Source organism: Phragmites australis, chromosome 11, assembly GCF_958298935.1.
Source record: "Phragmites australis chromosome 11, lpPhrAust1.1, whole genome shotgun sequence".
Lineage (NCBI taxonomy): Eukaryota > Viridiplantae > Streptophyta > Magnoliopsida > Poales > Poaceae > Phragmites > Phragmites australis.
In genome coordinates, this window is record NC_084931.1 from 28523808 (window position 1) to 28540883 (window position 17076).

At 45.9% G+C, this 17076-nt stretch overlaps 2 protein-coding genes across 2 annotated transcripts; one reads left to right on the top strand and one right to left on the bottom strand.

Annotated features, from left to right (window-relative positions):
- The first annotated feature begins 801 nt into the window (after window positions 1–801).
- Window positions 802–4928, top strand: LOC133885096 (uncharacterized). Its single transcript, XM_062324733.1, has 8 exons — window positions 802–1183; window positions 2274–2418; window positions 2488–2638; window positions 2728–2853; window positions 2931–3011; window positions 3353–3545; window positions 3642–3912; window positions 4394–4928. The coding sequence occupies exons 1-8, from the start codon at window positions 992–994 to the stop codon at window positions 4600–4602; spliced, it is 1368 nt and encodes a 455-aa protein (XP_062180717.1). The 5' UTR covers window positions 802–991; the 3' UTR covers window positions 4603–4928.
- Window positions 4929–9303: 4375 nt separating this feature from the next.
- Window positions 9304–10333, bottom strand: LOC133885213 (protein LURP-one-related 8-like). The gene has a single exon (XM_062324887.1). It carries the CDS (start codon window positions 10240–10242, stop codon window positions 9589–9591), a length of 654 nt encoding a protein of 217 aa, XP_062180871.1. The 5' UTR covers window positions 10243–10333; the 3' UTR covers window positions 9304–9588.
- Window positions 10334–17076: the final 6743 nt, after the last annotated feature.

A 17076-nucleotide genomic window follows, 5' to 3' on the forward strand; every position in this document is an offset into this window, starting at 1 on the left:
ATTTTTGATAAAATTATATTAACTTACCATTAATCCAAAATTAAGTTAGACAAAACTAAAAGGAACATATTCCCCCAAGGTTGAATAAAGTTCGATGAGCTGTGTGGTTTGATGCATATAAAAAGCCTTACCAAAATTTACATATCCACCAGGTTTGACCATCGTTTATTTTGCTGCCAAAATTTGGCATGCCCAAAAAAATGATAGTGTCCAACTATAGTAAACATCCAAGGGAGGGCAACCCATGGGCGCTCGCCAGGATTTTTGGCCGGCCAAACAAGGCAAGCACAAGCAGGGAGGGAAAAAATAGGGGGGAAATGAAGCGAGTTCAGACTTCACAATTCAAAGTTAAAACCATTTTGGCTGCTGCACAAAAGCTCTCATCTCACTGGCAGATTTCAATGCTTCGCCTTCCCAATTTTCTTACCTTTTACAGCAACAGAACCACGCGCTTCATTCAAATTTCGAACCCTAACCAATCCCTTCCAAAAGTGGAACGCTCCACAGACCCCAGTCCACACGCAGCGCTACTTCCAAGTCGAGATCCGGCTCGCCATGAAACTCCCGTTGCATGCCAATCTTGCCCGTTTCACTGACCGATGGAGCCACTTAACATTTGGTCCCACGAGTCAGTGAATATTTGGAAGAGGAGGCCCGGTCTTGGTGGTTCGGACACGACCCTGAAAAATTCAAATCAGCAGTAGCCCAACTCTCCGATCCCGCCCGCGCACCCCGGTCTCACTGACGTTGTGTCCCCACATGTCAGAGCTCACCAACAAGGCGCCTCTCATCTTTAACACCTGTCCAATTCCTCTCTTCTCCCCCCCAATCTCCGAGCCGAGCTCGAGCTACCAAACCCTAAGCCTCACCGGGGAGCCAGCTCCGCCGCGCGGGCGATGCCTGACTCCGCGGCAGCCTGACGCGGGCGGATCTTCTTCTATCTCCTCGGCTTCGAGCGCCGGTGGCCGCGCGGTAGCGGCGAGAGGCGGGGATGGAGCCGAGGCGGATCTCGGCGAGCCCGCGCCCGTGCAGCGGGCGGCGGGTGGTGGCGAGGAAGAGGCCGAGGCAGGAGGCGGTGGTGAGCAGCGTGCGGAAGCTGCAGCGACGGGAGATCAGCTCACGCCGCGACCGCGCCTTCTCCATGAGCTCCGCGCAGGAGCGCTTCCGCAACATACAGCTGCAGGTTCGCCCCTCGCGCGGTTACCACTATCTCGAACTTTATTTCGATCTCATTCTCGTGCGCCTTCGGCGGGGTTGGCCGCCCTTGCGGGGTGGGAGGAATTGCGGCTGTGGGGGGTCGCGGACGTCATGCTTAGCTTGGGCTTGGCGGCTGGGCGATTTACGGTGGTGGTGGGCAGCTACGATTTAGTGGACGCGGAACATGAGATCTGCTTAGGTTTTGTTGAATTGTTGTTGGTAACTGAGAGTCGAGTGCAGCGGTGAACGGTGTGCCGGATGAGTGGTAAAGGTTGTGTAATCTGTCGTATGGCTTAGATAGCAATGCCGGTTTGAGAAAGTGGCCAAATTTATTTTTCATTTGTGCAACTGTGTGTCAAATCCCTTTGTGCCTTAGCACTGGTCTGTTTTCTTGCACAATTTATGACTAGTTTAATTGTGTGCAATTTTTTTTTATATTTGGGATCGTAGTGGTATTTGCTTGACGGAAATGATAAGAGGATTGTGGTGCGATGTTAGAGATTGTTGAAGCCTGATCTTTTGGGATTGTTGCGACCCCATTATCCCACCGGCTTTGGCAAATGCCAGTTATAAATATCTTGGCTGTGACCTATGAGACAAGTTATTCTACCCAATTATTTAGTAACTCTGTTGCCAAGTTGGGGCTATCCATGCTGGAATCAGTTGCTAACCTAGTTTTTTTTTTTTGGGAACACACCAAACCTTGGCGTATCATTGGCTAACGTAGTACTTGAGTGTTGCCTCTGTGCCACTCGGTGTCTTTCTCCTGGTTATTCATGAATTTTGTCACATTGCATTTCTCAATAAAGAGTTTAGTACTGTTTATCCTGCACTTAAAGAAGAGCAACAAATACCTTCCTGGTTTCAATAACTAGGCTTGTTTATCATTTGCAATACAGTGCTCAACCATGAGCCACTTGGTGCCTGGAAGTTACCCTATTAGATCTGTCAACCCTTGCGATATTTGAACTCTTCTCACTATTTGTGCAGCAATCATTTTGTCTCCATTCTGTTTTGGTAACATCACTTGACTTCACTTTATGTTTCTGATAAATCATCTTTGCTGTTACTTTTAGGAAGAGTTTGACACTCATGATCCTAAGGAGAACAGTTTGCTACTCCCTTACTTGAGGAAAAGGTCAAAAATTATTGAGATAGTTGCAGCGCGTGATATAGTCTTTGCTTTATCGCAGTCAGGTGTATGTGCTGCTTTTAGTAGAGGTATGTTTGTCTTCTTGCAGTCCATTTGTGCCATTTGGCTATCCTGAGATTGTCTTCTTATATTCTCAGAGACAAATCAGAGAATATGCTTTCTGAATGGGAGTCCTGATGAAGTTATCCGTAGTTTATTTTACAACAAGAATAATGAATCGCTCATTACTGTGTCTGTATATGGTTCCGAAAATTTCAGTGCTCTGCGATGTAGGACAACTCGAATAGAGTAAGCTTTTGGTTCCACACATTTTGTCTATGCAATGATTTTTTTTATCAGGTCATCTTCCTTAAAAGACTTTGTTCAACTATTCCAAGGTACATTAGACGAGGACAACCGGATGCTGGTTTCCCACTTTTTGAGACAGAGTCCTTGAAATGGCCTGGATTTGTGGAGTTTGATGATGTCAATGGAAAGGTTTTGACTTACTCTGCTCAAGACAGGTACAGTGACTTATCTAACAACTAAAAAATGCACATCTTGTGAAAACTAATCTGACGCCATCATATTCCATAAACAGCACATACAAGGTATTTGATTTGAAAAACTACACACTGCTATATTCAGTGTCCGATAAGAATGTTCAAGAAATAAAGATCAGGTAATTCAATCTTTTCTTCTTCCTTCGTTCCCTTTTCCCGTGAATTAAATATTAGATACTCTTGATGCTCCTTTGCACTTTGATGATGAGTTAATTGATTAGTTGTCATTTGAATGTCCTTTCCTCATATCGACAACCTCAACTCTTAAACAAGATTTACATAGAGCGAATAATTCAAATATAGGATGGAGTATATATCTAATGCATGTACCATGGGCAATAGTAGCTGTTACAGTCGATCATTTCTGTGTACTTTCAGCTTGAAATATTTGATTTGATTTTCAGTTGGTAGTACATGATTGCATTTGTCCAATCTCTAATTATTTGTTAACTTGTGACAGCCCTGGGATAATGCTATTGATTTATACAAGAACAAGCAGCTCTGTTCCTCTGAAGATTCTTTCTATTGAGGATGGTACAGTCTTGAAGTCCTTCAGCCACCTTCTCCATCGTAACAAGAAGGTGGATTTCATTGAACAGTTCAATGAAAAGCTTTTGGTCAAGCAGGAAGGAGAAAATCTTCAAATTCTTGATGTAAGCATTTTACCTTGCGCAAAGACCTAATGCAATCACACAAAAGAATATTTGTTTCTTCATTAGGGTTTTAACTCGCTGGTGCCCCCATTGCAGGTAAGGAACTTCCAATTAATAGAAGTGAGCAGGACTGAGTTTATGACTCCATCTGCCTTCATTTTTCTATATGAGCTGCAACTGTTCCTGACTTTCCGAAATCGATCAGTAGCAGTTTGGAACTTTCGAGGTGAACTTGTCACATCATTTGAAGATCACCTGTTGTGGCACCCTGACTGCAACACAAACAACATATACATAACAAGTGATCAAGATCTTATTATCTCTTACTGCAAGGCTGATTCCAATGATTCATCTTCAGAAGAAAACGGTAAGCATCTTTTTTTTTTATATATTGCTCAATCGCTCATGCACGTTTATGTCAGTGCTTGTTCCATTCTACTGGTTATGGTTCTTTTCATCTTTTGATTTTCCCTTTGGACATTCATTCATTGATAAATCAGGTTTCATGTGCTTCTCAGATTAAACTAATAAAACTAAACCTGATGTTGCGTGATCTCATGCATTATGATGACCAAACATATGATGGTTTGCGATTTTTACGAAGGTGCACTTTTTTTTCAGTTTGATAAATTGTTCACCATTTTTTTGTTCAAATTCACCTGCACTTTATTTTCACTTCAATGTAATGTGCACAAAATGTAAACACATGCATCATAGTCACTCCTTCAAACTTTATAGCCTTTCCAACCTTCTTCAGATGATGAATGGGCATGATACCATATTTGTGGCATATAAGGAAATTTGTCATAAGCTCATTGGAACACTAATATTTCTTTCCTACAACGCAGCTGGCTCTATAAACATAAGCAGCATACTGACTGGAAAATGTTTGGCCAAAATCAAGGCTGGAAATTCATGCGAGCAAAAGAAAGCATGGAAGTTCCAGAATACAGTCTCTGAGGCCCTTGAGGACATCACAGCATTGTACTACGATGAAGAGCGTGATGAGATCTACACAGGCAATCAGCAGGGCCTTGTTCATGTGTGGTCGAATTGAGAGCTGAAACTGCAGCTTTCACCTACATCAGAGTGGTCTTCACCTGTATGTGTATTAACATCTGCCTCATGTGGCGCGGGCCACAAAGAGGCCCCTCCAGGTACCTATGAGATGCGTCTTTTTTGAGGCAATTCTTATTTATTCCTGCCTGCCAATAGCTCTCTCCAGCCATTCTCAACCCCCAGATTAGAATTGCTATTCGTCATGTGTTTTACCATAGCCTGTAGCTTTCGCAAATGTTGATTATGTCTCTCAACTCAGTCTCAGAGTGAGTTCTTCAAGTGTGACGGATTTACCCTTGCCAGTAATGAAATTTATTCGAAATATTGAGTTCTCATGTTGTTGAAATGCTTTTGCCGTGCTTGCCAAGGTCTGAGGCCTGGTGAACCCTGAAACCCCTACAAAGCTGACTGGAAAGGCTGCTGCTCTTTCAGAGCAAGGTTTTTCAGAGGCTTGCAAAAACGTTGCAAATTTGTTTGGTTCCGGGCAAGAGATGGCGTAGCTGGTATTTATCATATATTCTTCCGTTTATCGAAACCAAAAGAACATTTATGAATCATGCGAGTGTCTACAGAGGCAGAGCACGGGAGCTTTGGGAGTTTGCTTGGGACGGCGTCCACCCAGAGTCCCAGACGGTCACATGGCGGAGATTGCTCGGCTAGCGCCGGCGCCGGCGCCGGTCCTGATCTCCTGCCCCCGAGGACATCCAATCCACAATGATTCGCCGTCATGTACACGTCTGTGGTCTGTGGAGTAGCAACGTTCGGCGCAGACAGGAAGTAAGCTACAAGTACATCATCAACGCAAAACTGCAAATAAAAAACAACCTTACTCAATCCTAGCTGGTTTCATCGTTGGTGCGTGCTATATATCTTTCCAAGTTCAAGACCACAAGATCATTTCTCGCTCCCAGCTTGCAGGGGACATCACAAAATCACAGCAGCAACAAAATCTGCTGACTCACATTTACTTGTCAACTACTTCGATCTGCGTCGACTTGTAGTCAGCGGGCGCCTGAGAACCATGGAGGTTCATCACCGTTGCGGCGACGTTTGCGAGACCGGGGATCTGCACACCGGGGTGAAGGCCGGGCCCTCCGGTAGCGACCGGCACTGCAATTTCACATCTGAACTGACTATCTCTAACTATATTTTCTTCATTTCGTTCTATTCTTAATTCTCTTTTCCGTTCTTATTCCCTTTATTTCCTCTTATTTCCAACAGTTTCTCTTCGAGCGGAATCACGAAGGGAAAGGAGAGATAATCCTGTTCTGGAGGAAATAACCATGAAAACCCCTTCGTGACGGAAACCGTAAAGGGAAACCGTTGGAACGCTAAAAAGAACGAAAATCCTGTCGTGAAGGGATTCTGTACCCTGAAATGAAACTGTTGAAGATGGTCTAAGGAGCAATATAGAAGCATAAATCCGGCATCACACTTACTGACTCAAGGGTGTGCGAGGTCAGTATATGGACGCCGCCGCTCTTGTCAAGCAGTGGCTGGCTGGCTGCCCAGACTTGTTTCTCTTCACCATATCCTCGGCATTTCTATGATCAGCAGTGACAACGTAGATATCGCCCACACGCTCGATAGCATCCAAAATCATCTATAGTGGAAGAAGGAGAAACAATTCTTGTCAAACTATGGTGAAATAATTAGGTATTTTGGGGAGGCACATTGAGCACATACAAAGGAAGAAAAAGCAAAGCCTGATAGATAGGGTGTGATTAGTTCCCCGCATCTACCTCAACTAGGCTCAACTTATGCGTATAATCCTAAAGAGAAAGGTGATTGATTATCCGTATGAACCTAAGTAGTATGTTCCAGTGCATGCAAAAATACCCACTGGTCTGTCCCAGCAGAGAAGTCCGCAAGTTTCTTCACTCCTGAGCTTGGCCCAACTTATGCAAGCTCAGCACATACAACCTCTCGTATAGTCTCAGATTTAGTTAATCAAATTTTATTATTTTTAACAAATATAGCCCTACTCAATCACACCTATAAAGAATCATTTTTGTTCTCACCTTAACAGCCTCATCAGCAGCCTTACAAGGCAAGCCACCACTGCGGCCTCAATATCACCACTGTGACCTACCATATCACCATTTGGAAGGTTTACGCGGACCTATAGAATATAACACCAAGCAGTTTTAAGACCCCAATTAGTAGTAGCTTAGCTTGTAAACTTTCTTACACAATGAAAATTCTGTCTAATGCACGAGGATTCAGTTGAACCCCCGAAAAAATTGGAAAATGGAACCGATATTAGTACTCCACCAGGCATTGAACAAACCCACAAGAAACTGGATTCAGATTCTGCAGAACGAAACGAGAGATCCATCCAAGCAAGCTAGGACTTACTTACCAACAGAAGAAGAACTCAATTCTTGTACGGATGGGTCTCCAATCCGCGACAGCCCAGGGGACGACGACGACGACGCTGATGGGAGAAGGAACGCTGGTGGAATGAAACTATGGAAGGAACGAAGGATCCGCCTTGGTCTGGATGGAGAGTTTTTTTCATATATTTCTAATATAAATAATTAAATAAATAGACATCTCATAAATTTTTTTAAAAAATAGACACATACTGCTATCTTATGAAACGGTTAAACACTTACCACCCTCTGTCCATGTATGAACAGTACTCGGCAGTAGTACTGTTCATATATCCGATTTCACTTTTATATTCTCTATTTAAAATAGTGGTCTTCTATTGCTTCAAAAATTATATAATTTTTTATATGTGTTTCATAATCCATGTGCAACTCATTTTAATTTTAGAAATTAGTTCATCACATAATAAGAATATTAGAGACTTTTTTTAGATTTTTGAAAATTTATTTGAGGTCCTAACAATTGTTAGAAATATAAAAGTAGTATTTTTTTAGAAAAATTTAGTTTAAATTATACACAATATTTTTGGATGAATCTAATTAAAATAGATTGCACATGTATTATAAAACACGTAAAAAAGTTATATAATTTTTAAAACAACATAAGACTACTATTTATAATAGAGAAGATGAGAGAGAATTGGAGACACGAACAATACTCCTGCCGAGTTCTATTCATATGGGGGCTTACCACTATAAGAGTACGGAATTTGTCTATTCTTGTAAAGTTTTTCATCAGATGTTTTAATTATTTTCGTTAGATAATATAAAAATAAAAAACTCCTGATGGAGGCGTTTTTGGAGTTTGGGACAGGGCCCGACCAAATTGGGCTTTTGGGCAGTAGGCCGTGCAGGATTGGAGCCGTATTTTTTGGGCCTATTTGAGTCAGCCCAGAATGAAATCGTATGGTTCGTTCGACGATCCTGTCGGTCCAGAGATTAGGCGCAGGCGTGAAACGCAAGTACGCAACCGAGGAGCTGCAGAAAACTGATGGACACACCGAAACCAACAGCATCCAGCGATGCTTTCGTTGCTTCTATGTTTTGCATCAATCAAACACAGCAAAATTCATCCGGAGTGAACAACCCCTCTCTCTCTCTCTCTGTGTAAGACTTGGCCAGATGACAATGCCTTTCGAAATTTGAACACTGCAGCAACACGAACGTGCTAGTATGGAGATGCAGCGTTCAGCCAACCACAGTGAGAAGAGCATCGATCAGCTGTCGTATTCATGCTACAGTATAATTCACTTTTCTACGGAGGCACAGCAGTGACAGCACAACCAAACAAACTCGCTCAACCGGCTGCAGCATCCATAGTATTCATGCTACAGTACAATTCACTTTTCTAATGGCTCGAGACGTAATGTGACTTCAGTTTCCAGAGTGCATACGCAAGCACTACCCGGTCACAGTTCGTGACGATATTGTCACAGAGGAATAGCGGATTTGAGGCCCTTTGCAACGCAGGAATTTCCCATGATTGACGCGGGGATCGGACTCAGAACTCGTGTGTTCCAGAGAAGCCCCGAAACCCGGAATCCGGTGAGCACCCACCGTGACAGCGCCGCCGCAGCCTATGTGGTCCACCACCGCGCCGCCCCGACATTGAGACGCGACCATCTCGACGGCCGGCGAGGTCCGATGGCGGAGGCCGCGGTGGCCGGAATTCAACACGCACCGCTAGCGCGAGCAGCTTTGTTGGGCGGGCGAGACAAGAGCGAGTGAGCGCTGAGCCAACCAGGGCCTCCGCCCGACTAGGATTTTTTTACCGGTAAATAAAATTAACCGGAGATGACTGGTAAATATGGTATATTGGATAAAATTCAAATAAGTTTAAATAAAATTTAAATAAAATATTAGTAAATATACTAATTTTTTTACCGGGATCCACGGGTAGATACAGTAAACCAGGTTTATCACTGTTTTTTAGCCATTTTTTTTCCCTCCGACATCTGGAAAGGAAGCACATCACCATCTATTTTGTTTCGCATGCAGGTTAGGATTTCAATCGCAGGACATACACATTGAAAAAAAAATACTTGGCCCTGATCCATCGTGCAATCTTAGTCTTCCCAGTTCATCATAGTAGTAGCATGTATGTATGTACATGGACTCATCAAGTGGGGGACAAACAAAATGTGATGCTCAAGCATGTCTCCTTCCTTTTATGAGTGGGCAATTTGAACCGCCAGAGGAACACTGGCCAAGTGATTTAATTTTTGGCATACAATTCAGGCTGCGTTTGAGAAAATGTAGTGGAAAAGAGAGAAAAAAAGGAGGGGTGAGGACAACACAGAGGGGGATTGCCTACTCTAACTTTTTTTTTGTTTTTTCCAAGTATTTCACTTCGATCCCTCCTTACAAAGTGCATGGTTTACCATAGGAAAAAAAAAAACAAAACCACACACACCCAGAGGGATTTCCATGCACAATCGACGATGACCCCGGATCGATTTTCATATCAAAGAGGAAGAGAGAAAAAAAAGGCAGCCATGGACAATTCTTTTGCTCTCGTGCCCAAACAATGGGGGTAAAAAAGGAAACGAAGCACACCAATGCCAATGGAGCGGCACGGTGAGTGCTGATGACTAGGAGGACCAGCTCCTGAGGAGGGACGGCTTGCCGAACATCTGGTCGAGCGCCAGAACGACGGCCATGGCCAGCGGCACCTCCATCCCCGGCTGCACCACCAGGCGGAACACGTCTGTGCCCAGCGCCTCCTTGGGGCGCACCTCCGCCACGGCCTGCCGCCGCTCGTCGTACACCGTGCAGCACCGTCGCAGGTACGAACCCTCCACCTCGTACCCGCCTCCGGTTTTCGCCCCGACGCCCGCGGCGCCAGAGCAGGGCGCGACGTGCGCCATGGACTTGGCGCTGCCATGGCCCCCTCCGCGCATGTACTGCGCCGGCGCCCTCCGCTTCACGGCGTAGAGCGGCGGCGTGCGCCGCGCCTCCTCGCCGGGGTACACCAGCCACTGGTCGGCGCCCAGGCCGATCAGCCTCCTGCGGCGGACGGTGAGCACGGGGCGGCCGGCGGCGTCCATGAGCACGACCTCGGCGCGAGAGTCGGACGCGTAGCTGTCCACGCGGTACACGAGGTTGCCGCTGGCGTCGAACACCGTGAACCCCCGGCAGTTGAGCAGCAGCGACTTGCGCCACACCGTCAGCGTGACCGGCTCCTCGTCGGCCGGCGGCTGGCCGAGCGACGGCAAGGCCACGTTCGGGTGCACCTTCGCAGCCATGCTTAGATTTTGCAGAGACGACTGGTGAGTCAAGGAAGGTAGAGAGAGAAGAAGAGAGCAGCTGGAGGCTTGGAGCTGATGATTGTGTGTGGGTGTCACGATTTGAGAAATGGTGAACGTGAGCAGTATATATACACGCCCCCATGGACAGGAATGCCCCTGCATGATTAGGTTGGGTTGGAGGGGTTATGTGGCAGATGGAACTGGGGGCAGAGGATGAGATTAACAACTATATATTCCCTCCGGTAAAGAACATTTGTGGCCTACCTCAAACTTCATATAAAGAGAGTAATTTGTAACTTTGGATAAAGAACAGATGTGGCCTACCTCAAACTTTTATGAGTCTTAACTATTATAATTCACGATTAATTTGACTGGAGGAAGTATGTGCTAAGAAGGTTGAGAAAATGTTATGCTATAGCAACCTATATCTTTTTACTAGAAACTACTCTCTGTGTGGTGGTAGAGGGATAAAGATACAATGTTATCCACTGAGGATCAAATACTGCTCTATAATTTAGATATAAGGTATTTTTAATGATTTATTTATAAACATATGATAGGAGGTGTACTCGCGGATATGTCATTCTTGTAATCGAAAAAATAGATATTTATGTCTGGAGTAAAGACACCGGGGATAACTGTCATGTGGCTATTAATATAGGATAATCTTATCAAGGATCATTGCAGTTAGGTCGAGTTCATGGAGATGGGCTATATTATCGTTGAATTCAGCTGGCGATAACACTGTTGAAGGACTCACGTGGAAAGCGGGTGATAGTTGAAGGGCCTGAAAGGTCGGCTGGGCGAGGCATTGGAGGTGAAGATGGCTGGGTTACCAGAAGGTGACAATGGTTAGGCTCGGAGAACGGGATGATAGCTACACTACTGGAATCGATGTGTATGCCGAGTGCCTACGTGTATACCGAGTGCATTATATCGGGCACTCGGCAAACAACCACCTACGCCGAGTGCCCGACGAAAGCACTCGGCAAACAATTAGGCACTCGGTTAACACCTCAAAAAACACTCGGCAAACAATAGCACTCGGCAAAAGAGAGAAAAAACACTCGGCGAATTCGGGCACTCGGCAAATAACGCGCCACGTGTCCCTCCGTTCGGCGGCTGACGGCAAGTCGCCCTTTTGCCGAGTGTCATCTAACGGACACTCGGCAAACATAAATGTTTGCCGAGTGCCCGATATTAAGCACTCGGCAAACTATTTTTTTTCTTTATTTTCTTTTTGGTTTCCTTTTGTTCTTTTTCTTTCTCGTAATAACAACCAACCAAGGGCCGTCACACATCGATTCCGGTACTACTGCAGTATGGTTTAAGGATGATATTGTTATGAACTTGGAGTTAGAATTCAGTCGTGCTTCAAGATTGAGATGCAGCAGATGTGGACTCCTAGGAGTGGCCCTTGGAATCAGTTGTGCTCTGAACATGTGTCAAAGATGCTACCGTGTGATGAGCTGAGCTCACAAACAAAGGAGAATGACAATTCTTCTTCCTTGCCTTAAAAAAGGAATTTCTCTGCTATATACTATCATTCCAGCTGTCATCCAAACAAAGAAGGAATTTTCAATGCTTGCCAAGTGGAAGAAGCAAAAGCAGATCAGCTTAACACACCAAGCTGCCCTTCTGATCTATGGGTTTTGCTTGGTTCATCGTTAAATGCATCAGAGAAGGTAGCTGGTAGCATAGTGAGAAGTGGTGGAACAAAAAAGCGACTTCATTTGGCGATTCTTGGATGGATAACATGTTTGCTATGTTCCATCGAAATCCAACTTTATGGACAACTCTTTTTCAAAGAAATGATTTGATGGATATAAGTCAAATAACGAACAAAAATGGGTAGAAAAACATGAGACTTGCCATGGTGTCATGATATGATACGTAGAGGCTGTGGTAAAAATTTGAGAAGGTTTCGCAAAAGCTGTCACGTACGATGCTTAGAAACCGAAGCATCTTCGAAAAAGAATCGTGGTTTCGAGAGGGAACGGATCAGGTTTGAAGCCAAAGTGACGGTTGAATCATCGTTGACCTTGAAACTTTTTCTACACTCAACATACAACATAGCATATTCCATGTTAAACTTTGGCATTTTTCTGAGTCCGTTTGCTATTTTTAATTCATTAAGTGCATTTCTTGGCTTTTAATGGATATAAGTCAAATTTGATCTGCAAGTACATGAAATAATGAACAAAAATGGGTAGAAAAATCATATTCATGTTGTTGAGTCTATTTTTAGGCCTTACCCAAGAAATGAAAAGAAATTCGAAACATCTGGGCGGCAACACTCGACCACCAACAGGTAGCTTATTGGTTTTCTAATTCTAAAAAAAATAAACGAAGTCTGAAAAATATGAGACTTGCCATAGTGTCATGATATGATACGTAGAGGCTGTGATAAAAATTTGAGAAGGTTTCGCAAAAGTTATCACGTACGATGCTTAGAAACCGAAGCATCTCCGAGGAAGAATCATGGTTTCGAGAGTGAACGGATCAGGTTTGAAGCCGAAGTGACGGTTGAATCGTCGTTTGACCTTGCAACTTTTTCTACACTCAACATACAACATAGTATATTCGATGTTAAAATCTGGCATTTTTGTGGGTCCGTTTGCTATTTTTAATTCATTAAGTGCATTTGTAGCAAAAAAAAATTCAGGTGTTTGCCGAGTGTTCTTGCGTTCACACTCGGTAAACAAGTGATTTGCCGAGTGTCCATGATTTGTCACTCGGCAAACCTGGGCTTTGCCGAGTGTTCTAGATTTGAAACTTGGCAAAAAACGACACTCGGCAATTTACCGAATATAGGGTTTCCCCACCCCGGCCGCGCGCGGGGACATATCTCAAAATATCCTTTGCCTTCTCCCCGGCCGCCGCCGCCGCCTCCCGCGCCCCCCTCCACCGCTACCACCAGCGCCCCCCTCCCCCTCCTCCCAGCTCCCCCTCCTCCGCTGCCGCCCCGCCTCGCGCCGCCGCCCGACGCCGCCTCGCGCCGCCCCCCTCCGACGCCGCTCCGCGGCTGCCCGCTCTGCCTCGCGCCGGCCAGCGCTGCCCCGCATTGGCCAGCTCCGCCTCGCGCCGGCTCGCTTCGACGCCGCCTCGCCCCACGCTGGCCAGCTCCCCCTCCTCCGCTGCCGCCCCGCCTCGCGCCGCCGCCCGACGCCGCCTCGCGCCGCCCCGCCCGCGCCGCCCCCCTCCGACGTCGCTCCGCGCCTGCCCGCTCCGCCTCGCGCCGGCCCCGCTCGCGCCGGCCCGCTCCGACGCCACCCCGCGCCGCCGCTGCTCCGACGCCGCCCCGCGCCACCTCGCCCCGTGCCGGCCAGCGCCGCCCCGCGCCGCCCCCCTTCGACGCCCGGGGTACAAGGTACCGCCACACGCCATGCGCCATTGAAGCCATGTGCTCCTCCCTCCTTTTACCCCCTCCTCCGGTCCGTATTGCCATGAGGACTTCATATGTGACTCATGTCATTGTGGGCATGTGTTGCTGGTAGCACATGAAGTAGATCATGTGGAGTCCTCGTGGCAATACTATCCGGGGAATGGGTTATGAAGGTTGATTCAGATTTCAGTCTGCGTTGTCCTCTAATTAGTCTTTAGATGGTTGTATCCTCCATATTTGTCATGCTTGTGTTGTTGTGTTGTTATGCCAGTTTTGCTATTTATTACAAAGGAGGTGCCGCCGAAATTTTGAATTTTGGCTAATTTAGGGTTTAGGATGTGCATGTCGCGTAACCTATGCGTCTCCCGTTTGAAATAGTTATGGTTATAAATATGCAAGTCTTTGCATATCTATAACCGTAACTGTTTCGAATTGTCCATATTTTTTGGACAGCCCGAGGATGTGTAGATTGGGTTCGTTTCAATGCTCTACTCCGATCCGAGACAGAGTTTCAGCAGCGTCTCCCCGTTGTTCTCTGGATACACATTGTCTTGGCTTGTTGCCGAGACGTGTATTTGGAGAACAGCGGGGAGGTGCTACCGAAATTCTGTCTCAGATCGGAGTAGAGCATGGAAACAGCCCAATCTACACATCGTCGGGTGGGATTAGGACCTATCTTTACCTATTAGATAGTTTGATGCATGTCGATTCCCTCTTATGGTAAAACACAAATATTTGATGTAAATAATTAATTGTATAGGTAGATGAAATTGATTTTTATATTACTTGCTGAATAAAAAATATTATATGTGTATGTTTCCCAATATGTTAGAGGATGGATGATCGTGAGTGGATGTACACTGGCCGCTCTAGTCAGGGTTTTTTGACCGATGAATGGATCCAGAAGACCGATGCATTCTTGGAATTAGCATTTGCTAGGCCTAAGGGACCTCGTGGAACTTGGTGCCCCTGCAGTATTTGTGCAAACACGCGTCAACAAACAAAGGAGGTCATGGGTCAACACCTTTGTAAGAATGGGTTTATGCCACACTATACCCGGTGGACCTACCATGGTGAGTCCGAACGTGCCAGAGAGGAGGTGGTGCGTCAACGCACCAACGACTATGATGTCAGGGTCAGAGACATGCTAGATGACTTTCATGACGCACATTTTAATGAAGCACGTACGGAGGAAGTGCCGGAGTCAACTTCAAAGGCCTTTTATGATATGTTGTCTACGGCGCAGCAACCCCTTCACGGGCATTCCAAGGTTTCTCAACTGGATGCCATCGGACGCCTAATGGCTATCAAGTCCCAGTTTAGATGCAGCCGAGAAACCTTCGATGCAATGCTGACAGTTGTTGGTAGCCTTCTCCCGGAAGGTCACATTAGGCCAAAGAGCATGTACGAGTCGAAGAAAGTCCTCCGTGCACTTAAGATGCCATATGAGCAGATACATGCTTGTCCAAAGGGATGCATCTTATTTAGGAAAGAACACGCGGACGCAAAGTACTATGTGAAGTGCAATTTCTCTAGGTATCTTGAGGTAGACTTTGGTGATGGTCAGAAGAGGCAGCTCGCAATCCCCGTGAAGATCCTTCGGTATCTTCCATTCGTACCGAGAATCCAACGGCTGTATATGACTGTGGAATCTGCTAAACAAATGACATGGCACAAAGATGGGCGTCGATACAATCCTGACAAGCTGGTACATCCATCGGATGGTGAAGCATGGAAGAGATTCGATCTGATTCATCGTGAAAAAGCTCTAGAGGCTCGTAATGTACGAATTGCGCTCGCAACTGATGGGTTCAATCCATATGGTATGACTTGTGCCTCATACAGCTGTTGGCCCATGTTTGTTATTCCCCTCAATCCCCCCCCCCCGGCGTCATCTTTCAATGACAGAACATATTCTTGTCGCTGATAATTCCGGGGCCTGAATACCCGGGGAAGAATATGAGTGTGTACATGGAGCCGCTGATGGATGATTTGGTCCGTGCTTGGGAGGATGGGGTCTGGACATACGACCGAGCTACAAAGACGAACTTTAAAATGCATGTTTGGTACCAGTACTCCCTGCATGACCTACCGGCGTATGGGATATTCTGTGGCTGGTGTGTGCATGGGAAGTTCCCATGCCCAGTATGCAGGGCGGCTCTGATGTTCATTTGGTTGACAAAGGGTGGCAAATATTATTCCTTCGACAAGCATCGACAATTCCTTCCTCTTGACCATCCATTCAGACAAGACGTGCAGAACTTTACGAAAGATGTAGTTGTCGAAGGCTCAGCACCACCTAAGATGACCGGTGCCGCGGTTCGTGCTCAGTTAGACACTCTCGAGGCCAATACCCAAGGAGATGGATTTCTGGGATATGATGAGCAACACGCCTGGACTCACAAGCCATGCTTGTGGAATCTCCCCTACTTCGATGATCTCCTTCTTTCACATAACATTGATGTCATGCACACTGAAAAGAATATCGCTGATGCCATTTTTGGCACAATCATGGACATTCCTGAGAAGACGAAGGATAACATTAAGGCTAGAGTCGATCAAACGAGATTATGCAATAGACCAAAGCTAGACATGGCCCCTCCCAGAGGTGGGAAATCGTGGACGAAGCCAAAGGCCAATTTCGTTCTTACAAGGGCCCAAAGGAGGGAAGTACTTGAGTGGTTCCAAACCTTGATGTTCCCTGATGGGTATGCAACGAATCTGAAGAGGGGAGTGAATTTAGCTACTTTGCGAATCAACGGGCTCAAGAGTCATGACTATCACATATGGCTTGAGCGGCTACTGCCGGTGATGATTCGAGGCTATGTCCCCGAGGATGTTTGGCTAGTGCTTGCGGAGTTGAGCAATTTCTTCCGCCAGCTTTGTGCTAAAGAGTTATCTCATACCGTGGTAGCAGACATGGAAAGACTGGCGCCTGTGTTGCTCTGCAAGTTGGAGAAGATCTTTCCACCCGGCTTCTTTAATCCAATGCAACATATGATTTTGCACCTCCCGTATGAGGCACGAATGGGGGGGCCCGTGCAGGGCCGTTGGTGCTACTCAATTGAGAGATTCCAAAAGATTCTTCGAAATAAATGTAAAAATAAATGCAAAATTGAAGCATCCATAGCCGAGGCATACATCCTGGAGGAGGTGTCAAACTTCACAATAAAATACTATGTTGACAATCTTCCCAGTGTGCATAATCCACCCCCTCGTTACAATGCTGGCAACCCCGAAGATGAATCAAAGCTTAGCATCTTTAGAGGGCAACTTGGCAGTGCAAGTGGTGCGACTAACAAGACCTTGCAACATAAAGAGTGGCGCACTATTATGTTGTATGTCTTGACCAACCTATCCGAAGTGGAGCCGTGCATGCAGTAAGTGCTCAATACATTATTTCTCAACTAGTCACAAGTTTGTGTCCAACTCCGCTTCTTCTCATT